The 17,820-nt window shown below is 50.0% G+C and overlaps 2 protein-coding genes across 8 annotated transcripts in view; both read left to right on the forward strand.

Annotated features, from left to right (window-relative positions):
* Positions 1–9,394, forward strand: part of ATP11C (ATPase phospholipid transporting 11C) — a 66,410-nt gene extending 57,016 nt beyond the window's left edge. For 4 of the 6 annotated variants that reach the window (XM_065689247.1, XM_065689249.1, XM_065689245.1 and 1 more), the window contains 2 exons: positions 978–1,131; positions 6,024–9,394. In XM_065689247.1, the coding sequence (XP_065545319.1) occupies positions 978–1,131; positions 6,024–6,140 (271 nt within the window). In that variant the 3' untranslated portion in view covers positions 6,141–9,394. Of the gene's footprint in view, positions 1–977; positions 1,132–4,860; positions 4,957–6,023 lie in introns of all 6 variants that reach the window. The other 2 variants (XM_065689246.1, XM_065689248.1) reach the window with 2 other exon arrangements.
* A 5,011-nt stretch (positions 9,395–14,405) lies between these two features.
* Positions 14,406–17,820, forward strand: part of MCF2 (MCF.2 cell line derived transforming sequence) — a 62,767-nt gene continuing 59,352 nt past the window's right edge. For both annotated transcript variants that reach the window (XM_065689517.1, XM_065689519.1), the window contains exon 1: positions 14,406–14,545. In XM_065689517.1, the coding sequence (XP_065545589.1) occupies positions 14,419–14,545 (127 nt within the window). In that variant the 5' untranslated portion in view covers positions 14,406–14,418. The remainder of the gene's footprint in view (positions 14,546–17,820) is intronic.

The raw sequence follows: 17,820 nt of genomic DNA on the forward strand, positions 1-17,820 counted from the left end.
GCAGAGCAAGAGGACCCAGCACTCTGGGGCAGCTTAAGAGGGAGAAAATAAGCAGGATAAAAGCACAGATCCTGCTGCTGAAATCCTGGATCTGATGAGGAGAAGGAATTCGCATTGATTTGAATGCAACCAGGATTTTAGTCTTCGTGTCTTGCAAAAGCAGGGAAGCAAATAGTACATTGCAAGTACTATTAACTTCCTGTTTTCCATGCTGGAATTAGACGTTCATGTTGGCATTCACAGCAGAGAGCATCTCCCATTTTACACCTTTGCTTTCCCATGGGCTAGTCCCATGGGTTGCTGGCTAAATCCCTGACCCAGCAGCCTGCTAATAAAGATGTGCAATTGATTTGAACAGTTAAATTGAGGGTCACAGGCTTTGTTTAACTCTTCAGCGTTCCCAACCAACAGATGCAGACCCGAGATCTAACCAGGCTTCTGTGCTGCAGTGTGTGAGTGTTCCACTGGTGTGCTTAATTCTCGTAGCCCCATATTTTGGAGTTCATGCACAGCACTGGAGAGCCTTGTCATCAGTTATTTATGAGGCATTTTTCATAAGCATCTGTCAGCTCCTCTCCATCGTCAAGGGAGGGGAGAAACAGCAAATAACCTGTGGGGACCAAGAGTCTCTGGATTCCCTCTATCAAAAGCAAACCAGAAGCTATAGGAAAGCCCAAAGTTAAAATGATTTGGTTGGGGAATAATTCCTCTTTCAGTGATGGCAGCAAAATTCAAACCCCTCCACACCCTGCAACAAAACAGATGTGGAAGATGCAGAACGCATCATGTAAAGTGACTAGTGCAGCTGAAGGCAGGAGACGCACTGGTAGCGGATGGGCAGCGTGTGTCTGCGCTGCACCCATCCCCATCTGAAAGGGAGGTGTTATTGCTGACGGTGTGATCTGAACCTGCTGTGATTCTGACCTTCTTGGGGAGTTTGTGTTAACCACAATGTATTTGTATCCTTTCTCTTTCAGGCCTTTCTTGAAGCAGCAAAGAATGTATTTTGTATTTGCCCACATGCTGACTTCAGTTTCCACGTGGCTGGCAATAATCCTCCTGATCTTTATCAGCCTTTTCCCAGAGATTCTTCTAATAGTTTTCAAAAGTATGAAAGAGAAGAACCATCAGGTAAGGAGCAAGGGGATGTATTTATTGCGCAGTATTTTTAGTCTTCAGCACCAGCTGAACCTGTAGCAGCGCCGTGCGCCACTCGCGCCTCGAGGAAGGCTTTCTAGAGTCTCATCTCACTCTTTCACATGCCAGAAATGTCAGGAAGCTCATCTAAAAATACTGCCTATGTCTGTAGTGAGGAGAGGCTCACTTTCCTTGGCTGCCTTCACTGGATGGAAACTGCTATCTCTTGTGAAATGCAATGTCCCTTTCAAACCTGAACGGATCATCAAACCCCTCATATTGTGTCCCGCAGAAATCCATGCCAGAGAGCACACCCATGGTGTTCCCCTTGAATCTGTCCTCGGGTGTTGGTGCAGGGAGATCAGGGTCAGGTCTTGTCATGTCTCCCACTCCCCTTAATAACCAAGGGCTCGTACTGTCTTAGCCTCCAATGAAAAGGTCTCCTTCGAAGCAGTCTGGTTCCTTCACAGCTCTCTGCTGCTATAGAGGAGGAGGAGGGCTCGTTTTAGCAGTGGAAGCCATCTCCTGCAAGTTGTTTTTGCCACTCCTGCAGATGGTGAATGCCAGCAGTGCCGGGCTCACCACTCGCACCCTGCCGAGTCCTTCCTTCCCTTGCTCTCTGCTTGCCCAGCGGTGCTCAGCATCCCTGCAGCACTGCACTGTCACCCCAGCCGTGCCCCCGCTGCTCCTTGTGCCTGCCCTCCCTCCTGCAGCCCTTCTTTCCCTGCAGCAGCAGCAGCAAGTCCTGCCTTGGGTTAGCACGTGGTGCCTTGCCATTGGGTTTCATGTCCTTAGGCAGTGCTAGGGCAAGGAGAAGGGCCAGGGGCCGGTGCTGTTAGTGTGTGATAACCTCTGTGCTGACACCCAGCAGATGCTTTGGTGGTTCCTGGAAGGGAACCAGGACCAGCACTGTGGTGCCCAGTAAGGGTGGCCATGTCCCAGGAGACCATGGGATGACCTTCCAAACACTGAGGTTTGAAATAGGCTTCTCCCGTTGAAATTCTTGTATGCTGTGAGGTTTCAGTGCACTTTCCTCACCTGGGATAACTTGTTATCTTGGGTCCTTATTATAAATGATAATAGAATAAGACTGATTTGGGTTGGAAGGGACCTTAAAACTCATTCAGTCCCAAACCCCTGCCACGGGCAGGGACCCCTTCCACTGGAGCAGCGTGCTCCAAGCCCCTGTGTCCAACCTGGCCTTGAGCACTGCCAGGGATGGGGCAGCCACAGCTTCTCTGGGCACCCTGTGCCAGCGCCTCAGCACCCTCACAGGGAAGAGCTTCTGCCTAAGAGCTCAGCTCAGTCTCCCCTCGGGCAGGTTCAAGCCATTCCCCTTGGCCTGTCCCTACAGGCGCTTGTCCCAAGCCCCTCTCCATGTTCCCTGCAGCCCCTTTAGGCACTGGAGCTGCTCTAATGTCTCCCTTAAGGAGCCTTCTCTTCTCCAGGCTGAACCAGCCCAGCTCTCAGCCGTCTCAGCCTGATGATAATCTCAATTTAAAAAGCCTCCAATAAAGTAGTGAAGGTTTTCCTCTCCCATAACATTCCAAGTACAAGTTTGGCCCAGTGTCAGTGAATTGAGACGTGTATCTGCAAGACAAAATCCCCCTGAAACCATTCAAGTTGAAAGCGATAGAGATGGCTGAAGAAGTGTGGTTGAATTCTTTGAGGCTCCATGTAATTTCCTCCCATTAAATATGATTTAGTAGTTTCCAGCTGGACACCCCCATTGAATAGGCTGGGAGTGAGTGAAGGAGGGTGACCTGGAAGGGTGACCCGGGGGTTTCTGAGCCCAACCTCAACTCCCCTAAGAGGAGGAGGAGGAGCAGCCTTCAGCACTTGGCCAGGGGATCCATTCCCTTGTGCAATGCTTGCTTTCAGGAGTCCTTTAGATGTGTTAAAAAAGGCTCTTGTGAAATGATTTAGCAAAGCAAAGTACGTGTCAACCAGAGGCGTCTCTTCATACATACATGCATTCCAAACTAAGCACGGGCTGAGCCATATTTAAATGTACATTTTGAGCTTTGGAAGACGCCTGCAGCAGATACGAGCTCTAGATGTCTGTGTCAGCAGCCAGGCACTAAAGTCAGTCCCTTTCTTTGTAAAGGCATATAAGACCAGGTTAGATGGGTTCAAATCAAGACCCTTTATGAATATCCTAACATTAATATTGGGGATCAGTTTCCCATGGGGAGAATTAAAGGACAAAGAGGATGAGGGATGTTATTTAGGTGCCTGGGCCCACAAGTTGGCAGCCGAGGGTCCCCTTTGGAATGGGAGGATAGAGTTGAAGCCAGGTCGATGGGTATTTGCCCTTAAGTCAATGGGACAGGGATCCACCCCAAGTTCCCTATAACAGTGCATTGGCTCTGCTCAGTCTTTATTGCACTTCCTGTGTGGAAATGTGTTTTCCTTTTGTTTTCCTTTCTTTATCCTGTTTTACTGCATTTGTGTTTGCCTCGGTTTCTGCCTTTCTTGTACTGCAATTTTCTGTCTTTTGTGCTGTTGTGAACCAGGTAACGAAGCGCCTTCCTTCCTCAGGAACATCCACTATCTTCATGCTTTCTCAAACTTCCAGCAATCACAGCTTTTCTTGGAGTGAATAAGGTGATTTCCTTTCTGAGTCACTATGTGTTGCTTGCTCTACTGCTTTTTTTCCTAACGCCTAACTCCTGGAAACCTATGTTTAGATTTGCTCACCCAGCAAAACCTTGCTTTCCCTTCTCCTTTTGCTTTAATTTAGATCTTTTGCTTTAATACTTAGGCTGTCTCTTCCCCTTCAGTCTTCAGCTGCACCTCAGGTGGATGAGCTGGTTGTGCTCAGGATGTCCAAGTAGGGTGGATGCAGCCAATGCTGATTCACTCTCCCCGGCTATAGTTTTGTGTGTTAGTGGACTAGATTCAAACTACTCTAAAGCGTTGGACAAAGTGGATTCGACATCGATGGTCCTCTGGATGATTTGGCAAACAGCTCAGCATTGTTTGATGTAGGAGGAGGTCCCCAAGTGCCCATCTTGCTCCGTGCAGCACAGAACCCCCAGCCTGGTTTGTGTTGGAAGGGACCTCAAAGCTCATCCAGCTCCAACCCCTGCCGTGGGCACGGACACCTTCCACTGGAGCAGCTTGCTTCAGGTTTGCTGCAGCCCCTTTAGGCACTGGAGCTGCTCTCAGGTCTCCCCTTAAGGAGCCTTCTCTTCTCCAGGCTGAACCAGCCCAGCTGTCACAGCCTGGCTCCAGGAGCAGAGGTACCACTTGTTAGTGCTGCCGTTGTTTGTCCAAGTGAATAGCTGCAGTACTCAACCCTTTACAACAAGGGATGGTCTCTGACTTGCTGACCGTGGGGATGGTGGGGCTACCCCACAGCACGGTGCCTGGAGTCCGTGTCTCAAGCATTTGGTTTCACTGCAGATCTCCAGTATTGCTCACTGTTTTAAGGTACCAGTTACGTGCAGATCACGGATGGTTTCCTCCTCCCTCAAAAGCACTTGTAGCATAAACCTCACCCAAAGGTGACCATTTCAGGGCTACTTTCTGAACACCCTCTGTGCCTCCTACACTGCAGAACCCAGCCAGTATTAATAACCATGGTATTTAGGGTGTGTGTATTGCTCCATCCCTTAGGATGTGACTTAGCTGTCAAATGGTGTGTGTCTTGTATAGTTCGACCATTAGGCAGGGGTGTGTGTTGCATGTACTATAAGTCTCTTTGCCTCGCTGTTGCAGAGGAGCAGGAAGGCACCTGATTCAGTGTCGGCCAGACCTTCTGTCAGACCACTTCTTTTCAGAACATTCTCAGATGAGTCTAATGTGTTGTAACAGGTACCCTATCCGAAGGAGTTGGGATGGTTTTCAAAGGCATCGATTAACCAACTGTAACCTCCCCAGATCAATTAAACTGTGGTTCTTGTAATCCTCTTGACTATCGGTGTGGGGCAGCTGTCCTTGTGGAACGGAGATGCAATGCTTGGGATGCATTTTAATGTGCTGTCCAACCTCTTCAGCATCCTGGATGTGCACAGATCCTCTCGCACCGAAATGTTTTGCAGTATGGAAATAAAGCTCTCAATAGAACTGATATTTTAGTCTGATATTAACAGATAATTTAATGTGAGAATGCAGCCGGGGAATCCTGCTAGCTGGGTATAAAAGCTAACGCTGGTGTATTTACAGTGAAGCCTTCAAATGTCAGCTATTAAAATGATTCCAGTATTGCATCTGAATGGTATCAAACCCCCTTTTTCTAGGGTGCATGCTCTGTCAGATAGAAATAAGTACGTTTTAATTCATCTGCATAGATTGATACTAAACACGTGTACTTGTCTATGTCAGTGTATGCCTCAGTGTCTGTATGTACATACGCACACAGAGAGCATCCTGATACAAGTTGATTTGAAACGTCGTAGTAAGCTGGTAGCAGGGTAAAACAGTAAAAGTGCCTGATTGAATTCACACTTTTTAGGTGAAATTTATGTAGCTGCAAGCCTAAAACTTCAGGTTTGGTGCAAAGCGCTCCTGCAGCCACTTCAGAAGCGAGCAATGTAATGGGGCTGGCACAGAGAGCCAGGCTTGCCATGCCTCCAATGCATCTGGCACGGATCCTGAGCCGTGATCCCTCCCCACAGACGTTAGGTGGTGCTCTCCACTGCCATATACTGGTGCTGGAGGCGGCTGGGCTGGGGCAGAATGGGAGGCAGGCGCCACTTTTGGACTTCGTGCAGCGTTTTGCTGTCCTGTTATTTGTGAATGACATTTGGCACTTTTACCACGGGCTGATCTTTCTTCTTCTCCTATGAAATGTGAAGTATTTTCCTTTAAAAATAACCCAGGAAAAGGTTTGGGAATGTGATAATCGCAATACACGTGTGTTTTCCTTCTGATTTTTGCAGACTGACCCCTTTGATCTGCCTATGTTAGTCTCGTACAAACGCATAGAGAATGGTTACGTGAAGAACGAAGATGCTGTTACTAATCTGGCAGAAAGATATCCTCTCAGGATACTTTGAAGTGCTCCATGCAAACACTGCATCTTGTCATGCTGTAGGAAAAACCATGGTTTTACCCTTACAGTTCTCTTTAGTCTCACCAAGAACAGTAAGCAGCCATGCTGATAAAGCAGTAGCCAGGGCACTGGCCCCACGGTACCGGTTTGTCTTTGGTCTTGTGGCATGCCCACACCCTCAGAAATTAAACCTCCCAAATTCTACATCATTGGAGGCTGAGAAAGCATCATTAGGAATTCATCCAAAACAGCATGAATTGAAGTGCAAGAGAGCAACGCCAGCCCCATTTCGTACGGGGGCTTCCTCTGCCCATTGCAGATCTGTCCAAGCAGAGAGCTGCTGAAGTCTCTTGCTCTGCCTGACCAAAGAAGTAGCACAGACTTAAACCCCATAACAGCCCTTTGGGCACCCCAAAGGCACGGGAAGAGCCTGCTCCTGCAGATGCAGCCCTGTGAGCATCCCGCCTGGTGCCGGGGCTGCCCCCTCCCAACTGTGGGTTGCCAGATGCACGTGGCAGAAATACTTGAAAATCCAGGAGGAATCTTCACCGACAGTGCACAGTGTTCAGTCACATACATCCCTCCTCTGGGAATAGCTGGAAGCAGCCTGTGGTCCATCTGCAGTGGTGGTGTCCACGTGGAGAAGCGCTTGATGCTCAGGAAGCGCCTGAGCATCCTTCCGCAGACTGTTTGCTGGTGGGTTGATTCCTGGTGGAGGGGGAAGAAGAGATCCTTTTCCCTCGTGTTGTGGCTGTTTGTGATGGAAGGAAGCTGTTGTGGATGTTGGAAGTTGGGCTGTGCTGAGCCATTTTGCCCGGGCTCATGTGGTTGTGCTTACATTGCTGCACTGTGCAGTTGCTTCAACACTTTAAAGGCCTGAGTGACAGTGCAGCCCTTGGATGATCCCGGGGGACATGGGCTGTGCCTGTAATCCTGCAGGCTTATCAAACTGCATCTTGAGTTATTTGCACTAAGGAAAAAAGAAGGCGGTTTGAAAATGAAAGGAACGCAGGAACTTGGATTTCATTTTGCATTTTCTTTGGGTTTTAAATTGGCATGTTCTTTTTCATTCTGCCTGTACCCTGGTCGCGGGAACTTTCCTCTTTAGGCTGAGGTGGGATGCCTGATGTGATGTTTGGTTTGATTCTTTTCTCTGATACGTGGAAAAAGCAGCTTTTTTTCGTTGAGTGAAGTCATAAGCAGTGATGGAGCGCCCTGTGTGCCATCACTGTTGGGTGTGAAGGTCCCTCCTCGTGCTGCTTTCCCCTGGCCCCGGTGCGCTGCAGAGGAACCGCTGTGGGAAGTGTTGGAACCTCATTCCAGAGGGGCTGTGTTTGGCTCCTGCTCGCTCAGGCTTTGTGTCGCTTACATGCAAAGAAACAACCCTTTGGGACTAGATGAAGATGCCATTCAGCAGATTTCATTGAGTCTTGCTCTCCAGCTGCCATCCCTGAGCTCCATCTCTGTCTCCGGTGGAAGCAGGATGCGGATCAGCTCAGGCAGGTTGTGGTGTGCATCACGAGGACTTTGCAATGGGCCTTACCTGAGTGGGAAAGGGATGTGCCCAGTCCCTATGGCCAGGGGCTGCTCTTCTGTCACCCAGCATGGGAGGGGATGTACGGACAGGACCACTGTATTATACGCACTGCACTGGCCTCGATGCAAGTGGTGTTTGTTAGCAACCGCGGCTCGCCTCCTTGCTGCATGCAAGTAAGGAGCTGCACTTCCAGCATGTGTCCTATGGGCAAAGCTTTTATTTTTCCTTCTTTTTTTTTCCCCTTTTCCTAGCTCATTTCATGGACCTAGACTTCAACTTGCAGACCTTGTCCCATTCTCAACTTTTCTTGCTAAAATGTGGTGCCTACAGATGAAGCATACGATGACTACAATGAAGATAAGCTCTATATGCCAAATCTAACCTTTCTCCTTAAATATACAGTTGCTGACTTGTGTTTACATAACCTTTAAAATGCGGGCGCCGAAATGCCTGATTCCTGTGATTCAAAACCATTCCAAGCCCGGATGGTCCCAAGCCTGCCACCTTGCTTCTCGGTTTGTTTTGTGTCGTGCTCTGTTCCTACGGTCAAAGTCTGTTCCTGTGGAGGTTTTGCTGGTTACGTTAGTGGGAACAGAGCAAAGCTTGCCATGTATGCGTGAACTGTCCCGGTAAAGCCACAGAAACGGGCTCATTTCTGCAGCCTGTTTTGAGATGGAGCCTTCTGAGAACCAAATCTTTCTCTTCCCATTTCCAAGTGTCCAGTCTCAGGATGGAGCGAGCCATTGCAATAGCTGTATGTTCAAACCCAAGGCAGGTGTGCTGAGGGGTGGGTTGGAATTAATGGGAGGTGTCTTTTGGGGGGAAATGCAGGTTTTCTTGGGCTTGGATCTTCGGCTAGTGCGCTGGTGTGGTGTTGGGCAGAAGAAGCTGATCCTCATCATTCAGAAGCAGCAGAAGTGAAATTCCTGTTGCTGTGGATGATTTGAGATCAGGGCAAACAGGAGACCCCTTTTGGGTTGAAAAGGGAAGAAAAAGTGGTGATAGGAGCCGTAGGGTGTAAGCCAGCGGGATGCTGGAGCGGCAGTAACCCGACAGTGCGATGCTGTGATTGTTCATGTCCCGTACACACGCTGCACTGGTACAGTGCTCATTAGTGAGCTAAAAGGTCAGTACAGGCTTCTCGGTGGGAAAACCTGAAGGAAAAAAGGCTGGGGTTTCTTCATCAGAGCTGATTGAAGCTTAATCCCTGGCTAGTGACACTGCAAGATAGGAAACGTAATTAAGATTCCCTCTAAACCTGCTTTGTGGTAACAGAGGAACTTGGTGTAGTCACAGCTGCTTCTCGAAAACTAACCCTGATCCTTCTGAGGATGCTAGAAATGACTTGGAATTGCAGAACAGCTTCAAATTGAATTTGTGTACACACAGATTGAAAACGTACCTAATACTGCGCCATTTATCCAATTGCCCAGCTCTGGGGTTTTTAAAACCATGTAGTATATAGAAGGTGTAAATTCTATACAGGCAACAAGAAGATACATTTTCAGCTTCTTGCAAGAATATATATATATATATATAAAGAGGACTGCAACCTGACATTTTTTCACTTAAATGCAATTTTATACATTTATGTTGCTTTATATAAAAAGGAAATTGAATGTGAATGTTACCTTTTCTGAATGCAACTTGCTCTTTTTTCATTACAGAGACTTTTGTTTGAAGTAATCAATAAACTTTGGTATGTTGTTCTGATTAATAGATATATTCGTCTTGTCTCCTTGGGTTCACGTTTTAATGTGGGCCTTTTCCAAGGCAGTACAAGAGGGACCGTGGGCATTTTCACTGGGGGGTGATGCCAGCAAGGCCACACTTGGTTTTCTGATGGGAACTACTGGTTGCTTCTCATTTTATGTGTTTCCCAGCAGGTTACTAACAATTCCACTCTTAGTAGCTGCTACACATAGCTGCCCTATGTGCTCTGACCCCATTTCCCTCAAAACTCATGTCAAATTAAGACAGTCCTGTGAATTAAGGGAATAAACTGATTTATCTTTATAGAGGAGTTAGAGCGTTAGCTGGCATTTAGGAGCTGACTGAAACAATGCAGGTCCACGTGCCTGGCTTCCATACAGGCGCAAAGAGTTGTTCTTAATGCTGTGCATTGGTTCTGCCATGGCTGCCTGTAATAAATGAGCTGCTTTTTCAGATCGAAGACTAAAAGCACCCAAATGAGGATTATTGTGTGGTTTGTCAAGTACCTGCTGAAGTTCGGGCCGGGTATTCGCACGGATGAACCCCCAACAGCGCGATGCAGCTTCAGGACTCGGTGTAATACACAAGGGGAATATATGGAGTTCCTATGAGTTTTTATAGGAGGCGGCTGATTCAAACCTAAATGTTTGTAATGACAAGCCGGCAGTTTGAAGGATTCTGTTTTGGCTGCTTGGATGTCTCCAGCTCCCATCAGCCACCGGCGGACAGATGGCTGTGCTATTTAAAACAAACTCTAACCTTTAAGAAGCAGCTTGTACTATTGGAAACCAGATACACGCATTCAGAATCTTAATAGCCCGAGTGAGTGATAGTGAGAAGCGTCTGAAGAGCTGGGAATGGTTCTACTCTGAGCTGGCTAGCAAGGAGGATGGGAAAACCATAGTAAATGTAATGATGGGTGATGGCTGCGGGTCAGCGGCTATTTCAGAAGGCACCAAATCAGCATTTAAAATGCTCATGTAGCCCTTCATGTTAGGAAGGAGAAGCAAGGTCATTTGGTAAGGTGGGTTTTAGGAAGGATGTTTTCGAAGGTCAGGCTGTTGGTGTGTGATGGCAGCTCCTGGTAAGTGAAGGGCCTGCGGTGTCCCCATCTCTCCTTGTTCTCCTGCAGCCCTGGCACAAGGGGGTTGCTTGGTAAAGCTCCACGTGTCTGGGGATAACCTGCTAAGCTGGAAACACGCTGTGGCCTGGAGAAAGGGTGTGCGTGCTCCTGAGTGTGTGCTGCCTTCCCAGCCTGGGGTTGTAACAACAAAGCACATCTTACCCAGCGAGCAAGTGGGAGGGCGACAGCGGAGTCCTTTCTCTTGCTCACGTTGACGTAGTCCTGGCTGAGAGAGCTGGGCTGGGGCAGCCTGGAGAAGAGAAGGCTCCTGAAGGGGAGACCTGAGAGCAGCTCCAGCGCCTAAAGGGGCTGCAGGGAACCTGGAGAGGGGCTTGGGACAAGGGCCTGTAGGGACAGGCCAAGGGGAATGGCTTGAACCTGCCCGAGGGGAGACTGAGCTGAGCTCTTAGGCAGAAGCTCTTCCCTGTGAGGGTGCTGAGGCGCTGGCACAGGGTGCCCAGAGAAGCTGTGGCTGCCCCATCCCTGGCAGTGCTCAAGGCCAGGTTGGACACAGGGGCTTGGAGCAAGCTGCTCCAGTGGAAGGGGTCCCTGCCCGTGGCAGGGGTTGGAGCTGGAGGAGCTTTGAGGTCCCTTCCAACACAAACCACTCTATGAAATCCGTGCAGGCTTAACTGGCCACACTGGGGCCAGGATTTGTGCCAGTCTGGAGGCTCTGCTCCTCCTGGACCAGGTCGAAGGAGTCCTTAGTGGATGGTACCCCTGGATTGGGGGTGATGCTGCCTTGCACGTGAAACCTTCCTAAAAATCCCACTTTATGAAGACCAGCCAGAGCTTAATTACACTCCTGCACAAGTCTTTGATGTTGCTATGCTTATTCCAGAGGTGAGCAATTCCCTTCCACATCAGTTTGACTCCAAACTACATTTAGCCAGCTCTGTTTTTCCAGTTCTCAGCACCACCCTGAGAACAAATCAAAGCTCTCTTATCCCGTTTCTGCCTGTTGGAGTTGGGGCTGATGGGGCTATGTGATGCGTGGGGTAAAGGCGTTTGCAGCAGTGGTGTAGCAGGAAAAATGGGATTTGGGTAAGCCAGGGGAAACCAGTGCAACAATTGAGCCCTGGAGTGATGGGAGCACTTGGAGAAATTACCTGGCACCAGCAGGACTGTGTGTGGGAGCTGGGGCAGGCTGAATTGAGGGTGACAAGTTAAATTACCCCTTTGACCAGAAAGTGTTTTCCCCAGCAGCTGCAAGGAGAGAGGTGTTTCTGAAGGGCAGGCTGGGAGATGGGGTGGATTGAGCTGATGGTGACGGGTGAGCATTTATCAATGCGCTTTCTAACCAAGCAATGCCTCCGGCGATGCGTGGGGCTGGGGCAGCTGGACTCGCTGCTCAGCCCTTGCTTTCGCTGTGGTCCCCGATGAAAGATGAAGGCAGCAGCTTATGGAAGCTGCGGAAATGAAACCTGTGTTTTCTCTGAGTGATAAAGCAAGCGTATACTGCAGAGAAGTGGCTGATGGGATTATCCGGATCAGTCACAAAAGGTGGTTGCATCACTGCGAGGCCTCAGATGTCTGTGGTTCCCAAAAAATGGACCATTCCTGGCTGAATAAATAGGTGTTTTGGAAGGGTGATTTCTCACATCTGGATTATGGCACCAGTCCCAACAGAACCTTCTAGCCTTATTTTTGGGGGAGAAAAAGAAGGTTTTGAATTTTGTTTGAGGTTTGGGTTTTTTTTCTAGCCTTTAACCTGGAACTAATGACATTAGCAGGAGTTCTCCCTACACCTTTCTCCCTTTGATTTAAGGGGAAGGAATTGAACCCATCCTGCAAACAGAGGTGCTGCAATAGCTGGCAAGGTTTTGCCTCTGAATGTTGTTATGGAGCCTGGGTGGAAAACCCCTGAAATGAAATATCCATGTTTCTGGCTGCCTTTGTTTGCTTTTTATCTGTTTCCTTGTTCCTTCTATCTCCGCTTATCGTTCCTTGGGCAGGCAGAGTGTAACATTTGTCTCTGGGGGAGACAGATATGTGGAATAGCTTCTGGCAGTGTAAATACAAGTGGACATCGCCTGTGCTGAGTGTGTTGCTGGAATAGCTGGGCATTCATCCTGACATGCCCAAAAGGAAGGACTGTATGCGGCCAGGTTTCCAAAACAGGAATCCTTGTGGCCATACAGGCTTGTGAGGGAATGATGCTAAGGAAAAGCCATGACCAATTATCCCTCTGTTTGAGCCAGCGCAGCTTTTCCGTGCTGAGCTGGCTGGTGCTTCCTTGTGCCAGCTGAATTGGCTGGAGGAGATGCTGCTTTGGGATGTGCGGGATTCCTGCTGGCATCCGCTGCTGCAGTCCAGGGGCATGGATAGGGTGCATTGGCTGCAAAGACCTGGTCCAGATCCAGTCTTCATTGTTTTGTTTTCTGCTCAGAGGGCAAGAAATGGATTGAGTGCCAGACCTCAGGGATAACATAGCTGTATCTTCCACTGCTTTAGCTGTGCCAAAGCCAGTGTTAGCAGTGGGTATGCATCAGTCAGCCATGGCAGAATGAAGAAGAGATTTTAGATGGGCCTCATTTCTGCATGAGCAGTTTAGGGAAAAAAGCATTCCTGTGATAAGACAAGAGCAGGAGCGTGGCATGGCTGTGTTTCTGTGCTCGTAACCTTGCATAAGGCTATTTTATAACCGCATTTCACTGCTGTGCACCTGAGCTGGGTGTTTTGATGAGTAACAACACAGGAGCCCTCAATGTCACAAACGATGTGCTTCCTAACCAGACAGAACACTGCCTGTTGTTCAGTTAGCGAGGATCTGCTGTGGTAGGAGTGAGGAGCACTGATTGAATGGGTCAGTGGCGGAAGGGACAAGGTCTGCCCAAAGACGGTGTTTCTCACAGTACCATTGTTAGACCGCGGCTCCTGAATTAATGGCCCTGCCTGCTGGAGTGCTGGAAAAAGGTGGCTGTTCCAGGGAGGAGCGTAATTAAAAGGCTCTTTTGGAAAAACAAGACCATCCACTTCTCCGGGCTGCCTTCCTGGGCTGCTCAGGCTCCGGCTGAGAATGAGCTGGCATCGTTTGAACCTCAGCATCGGGGAAACTGAGGCCGGTGGGTCAGGCCGGTGCTGTGCTTCGGGCTCTGCCCAGCTCCGGCTGTGGAACGGCTTCATGTTCCCATGTGTTGGTGGAGGAATTTGCTTGAATGATGCTTGCAGGAAAACACTGTTTGTGTTTTAATGGGTTTTTTCGTAGTGAAGTGCTATAGGGAGTAAGGTGGGGAGGGGGTTTGGCTGCTGTGGGGTGTGCTGGGACAGTGGGGAGCAGCCGGGAATTAGAAACAAAAATAGGAAAAGGGAAAAAAAAAAGGGGGGGGGGGGAAGAAAAATAAAGGAAAAAAGGGAAGAAAGGAAAACAGAAAAAAAGGAAAGAATAAAGGGAAAAAATTAAAAAATTAAAAAAGGGAAGAAAGGGAAAGAAAAGGGGGGAAAAAAGGAGCGGGGCAGGAAAAAGGGGGAAAAAAGCAAAAGAGAAACCAAAATAGAACAAAAAGGAAAAAAGGGAAGGGAAATAAAAAAGGAAGAAAGTAAAAGAAAAGGAAAAATAAAAAAAATAAAGATAAAAACGGGGGTAAGGAAAAAAATATATATAAAAAAGAAAAAAGTGAAAGAAAGGGGGGGAAGGAAAAAGGGGGGAAAAAGGAAAAAGGGGAAAAGGGGCGGAGGGATAAAAGGGATAAAATGGGGAGAAAAAGTGGAGCAAAGGGAGCTGATCAAAGCAGGAACCACGGCTCCGGCGGCGCTCGGCAGCGGGCGGTGCTGGGGGCGGTGCTGGGGCCGGGCAGAGGCGGTGTCGGGGCCGTGTCGGCGGCCGCCCGCTTCCCCCGGCCCCGCCTCGGCGGCCGCGCGGGCCCCGGGCGGCGGAGCGGTGCGGGCGGCGGAGCGGAGCCGCGGGGCATGGCCCTGGCCCCGGCCCCGGCCCCGGCCCCGGCCCGCCCGCCGCCGGGGGGCACCTCGGCGGGGGAGATGGAGCGGTACTACTGCCTGCTGCGGGCCGCCGCGCTGCTGGAGGCCGCCGCCGCCGGTGAGTGCCGCTGCGGGGGGCGCAGGTACCCGCGGGGAGAGCGGCTGACCCGGGCATCGCTGTGCGGGACGCGGCTCCCGGCTCCGCGGAGGGGCACCGGGCCGGGGATGGAGGGGGCCGTTGGTACCCGGCCGCCGGAGGGCTGAGGAGCCGGGGTGCTGGGTGTTGTGATGTCCTGCGTGGTACGTGTAGGACGCGTTTGTGAGGAGAAGCTGTTCGCAGTGTGCTGCTGGGGTGTCCTTGTGCTGGAGCGCACGGCTCGAAATGCCGTGGGGAGACGGGAGATTGTTTTCGGGTTAATCCCCTCTCTCAGGTTCCCCATGGGCAGCCCTAAAGAAGTCTTCCTGGGGAAGCTGCGCCTTAGCCTGAGGTCTGTGCTGTGCCTTTCGCAGTTTCTGAAGTGGAAGAGCAGCAGATGTGTGTGAAGTGTCTCTGTCAGGCTCCCCCTGTGCCCTCCCTCCTCCTTTGGGCTTTAAACCTCGCTCAGTCCCAGGCTGTGTTGAGGAATGCACTGGTTGGTGATGATGTTGCTGTGCTGTATGGCTGCAGACCCTCCATGCGAGAAGCAAATGCAATGTGATTCCGTACTCCCTTGGCTGTAAGCTGTTCTCCTGCCTCTTTGGATGGACAACGATCTGCTCATGGACTGTGGAGCCCTGGCTTCTTTATGTTGTTCGCTTGTGGGGAGAGCAGTGGCTTTTCTTGCAGTGGTCTTTCAGAATCCCGGATAAGTGGTGGCATTCTGGGGTGCTCCAGCCTGGCTATGGGATGTGTACCTTGTCAGGCGGTGAAGGCACTCATCGTTCCTCACTCATCCACAGCCTGGAGCCCTGCCAGGCACACCAAAGACACACTGACCCCAGAGATGCTTCCAGTCTCATTCCAGAGCACAGCTGGTGGGGGGGGCAGGAGGAACGTATTGGGAGTGTAAGTCATAGGTGAGGACTTTACCAGTGTGTTGCCTGCTTGTCAGGAGCTGCTTGTGTTATAATGTCCTGTGGGATGATGCCTGTGACAGTACCTTCTATTGCTGTGGTCCTGCCTGTTGGACCCCTGCTGCTCCATTGCCTGCACCCTCCATAGGGAGTAGGGAAACAGAGGCAAGGGTGGTGGGGTCAGGCAGCACAAGGGTGCTGCTGGAAAGGATGTGATTAAAACAGTCTGATCCTCCTTGTGCTGGTACCAGCAATGAAACACCCACATGCTGGAACAGGAGCGGGGTGACACGAGGATGGGGATGCAGATAGTGAACAGCGTCTTCTGTGAGCAGTGTGATGGGTGAGAGCGGGCAGCAGGTTTCCCTTAGCATGAGCCCTGTCTTCTGACCAGCTCTTGGCAGATGACCTTTGTATGATGCTCATAGGGAATGAAGACATCTCCACAAAAGCCCTTTTGTGCGGTTATAGCTGCAGGGTCTGGACATGCGGTTTGGCACCTACACAGAATCTTAAGATGAGATATTGAAAAAGATACAAAGTGGAGTAAGGTTCCCTAAATCATGAGATTAAAAGTAAATCAAAAGGTTTTCTTTCTCCCCTCATGGCTGATTTCTGGGCATTCAGCCTGATTTGGGACCATGCTTTAACCTTTTCCCTTCATGCATTGGTGCAGGCAACTTGGTTGTTTCTAGTAGAAGGTGGTGTTTTCCCCATACCTGCAATAAGCCTGTATGAATCCCAAGCCTTTTAAAGCCATTCTCATCTCTACGATGGCTTGGGCTCCCTCCCTGTGAAAGCTCTGTGCTGCCATCAAGGTAGACCCTGTTGGGTGGACCATGGAGCAGTAGTAGTCTGGGAGCAGTCAGTAGTATGTGGGATGTGCTTCCTTTCCCTACATCCCATTTGCTACAACCACAGTTTAATGGTTTATCATTCATTTAGCAGGACAAAAGTGAAGTGACAGCAGGGCTGAGTAGGAGGAAAGCAATTCAAGTGTTGTTGAAGTGGAAATATGGTGGGGGGGGGGAAGAAGGACTCTTCCAAAGCACTGTCTTTGGCATCAAACTGGAGGATGCTAGGAGACATGGAGCTTCCCTTGGAGACGGCGAGGTCAGAGCTCCATGTCAGTGGTTGTGCTTGTGGTAGGAGCCTTTTGTTCAAGTCAGGTTTGGTGGACAGGACTTGCAGAGAGATCCTGGAGCTGCAAACAGGCAACTTTGTGCTGACTGACACGTGTTGGTGTGATGCTGCTTGCTTCGGTATGTGTGGTGAGAGCATCTTGGGTCACGCACTCCCCATCTTGCTCTGTGCCAAAGCTCTTATCTGCCAGCTTGCCCCACTGAAGGCCATTGCAAACCTGGGTGCAGAGGACCAGGAGTACAAGGAGCTGTGGTGGAAGGGGCTGGGTGATGCTGCCTTGTTTTCCAAACCCCTTTTCCTCATGGGCAATGCTGGACTCGGTTTGGCAGCGGCGCCGGGTCAGGAGCTCCCGGGATGGAGAGTGCTTGGCTGGGTTTGGAGATGCGCTTTTGTCGACAGGGGAATGCCAGAATTGGGCATCCCGTTTCCATGGAATGGTTTGTGTTGGAAGGAGCCCTAAAGCTCATCCAGTTCCAAGCCCCTGCCACGGGCAGGGACACCTTTCACTAGAGCAGCTTGCTCCAAGCCCCATCCAACCTGGCCTTAAACACTTTGCAGCTGAGTTTCCAGGTGATGCCATTGTGGGGACCTGGCTGCACCATTCAGTTTCCTGGCTCTATGAGCTATAAAAGCAAATCAGTTGTTCCATTGACCTCAGTGAACTGAATCCCATGCTCCCAGGCAGGTGACGGGGTCCTTCACTGCTGTTGTATCTCCCAAGGGTTGCTTTGGGCACAAAGCTGGAATTTGGCTTGGAAAAAACACCGCTTGCATGGGGTTGAATGATGATGGGGAAGTGCTTGGGGTGTGTATGCTTTTATGGTGGTTTTATTTGGCTTTGGAAGTCTTTAGTTCTGAATGGGCTGTGGTTTGGAGGCTGGTGATGCTGGCCAGGAAGGTGCGTTCTGGTGGCAGATGCTAAACGCGCACAGATGGCAAACGTGCGCTGGTGCTAGTGTGCACCTGAGCCTCTTGTAATGCCTGAAACTGGGACTAGGAGACAACTAAAAGTACATTGGAGCTCCTAAGTAGCAGAAACGCAAGGAACTGGATTTTCTCAGCTCCCACACTGCGTTTGAATCCACACGGGTGGGTGTTGAGAAACTTCTATTACGTTTCTTGCAGTTGATGTAAATTGGTGTGTAGTGGAGCTGGCTTTTATCTTTCCCACCTTTCACTTAGGTTTGGGGTGATGCG

Source organism: Lathamus discolor, chromosome 9 (genome assembly GCF_037157495.1).
Source record: "Lathamus discolor isolate bLatDis1 chromosome 9, bLatDis1.hap1, whole genome shotgun sequence".
In the NCBI taxonomy this organism is placed as follows: domain Eukaryota; kingdom Metazoa; phylum Chordata; class Aves; order Psittaciformes; family Psittacidae; genus Lathamus; species Lathamus discolor.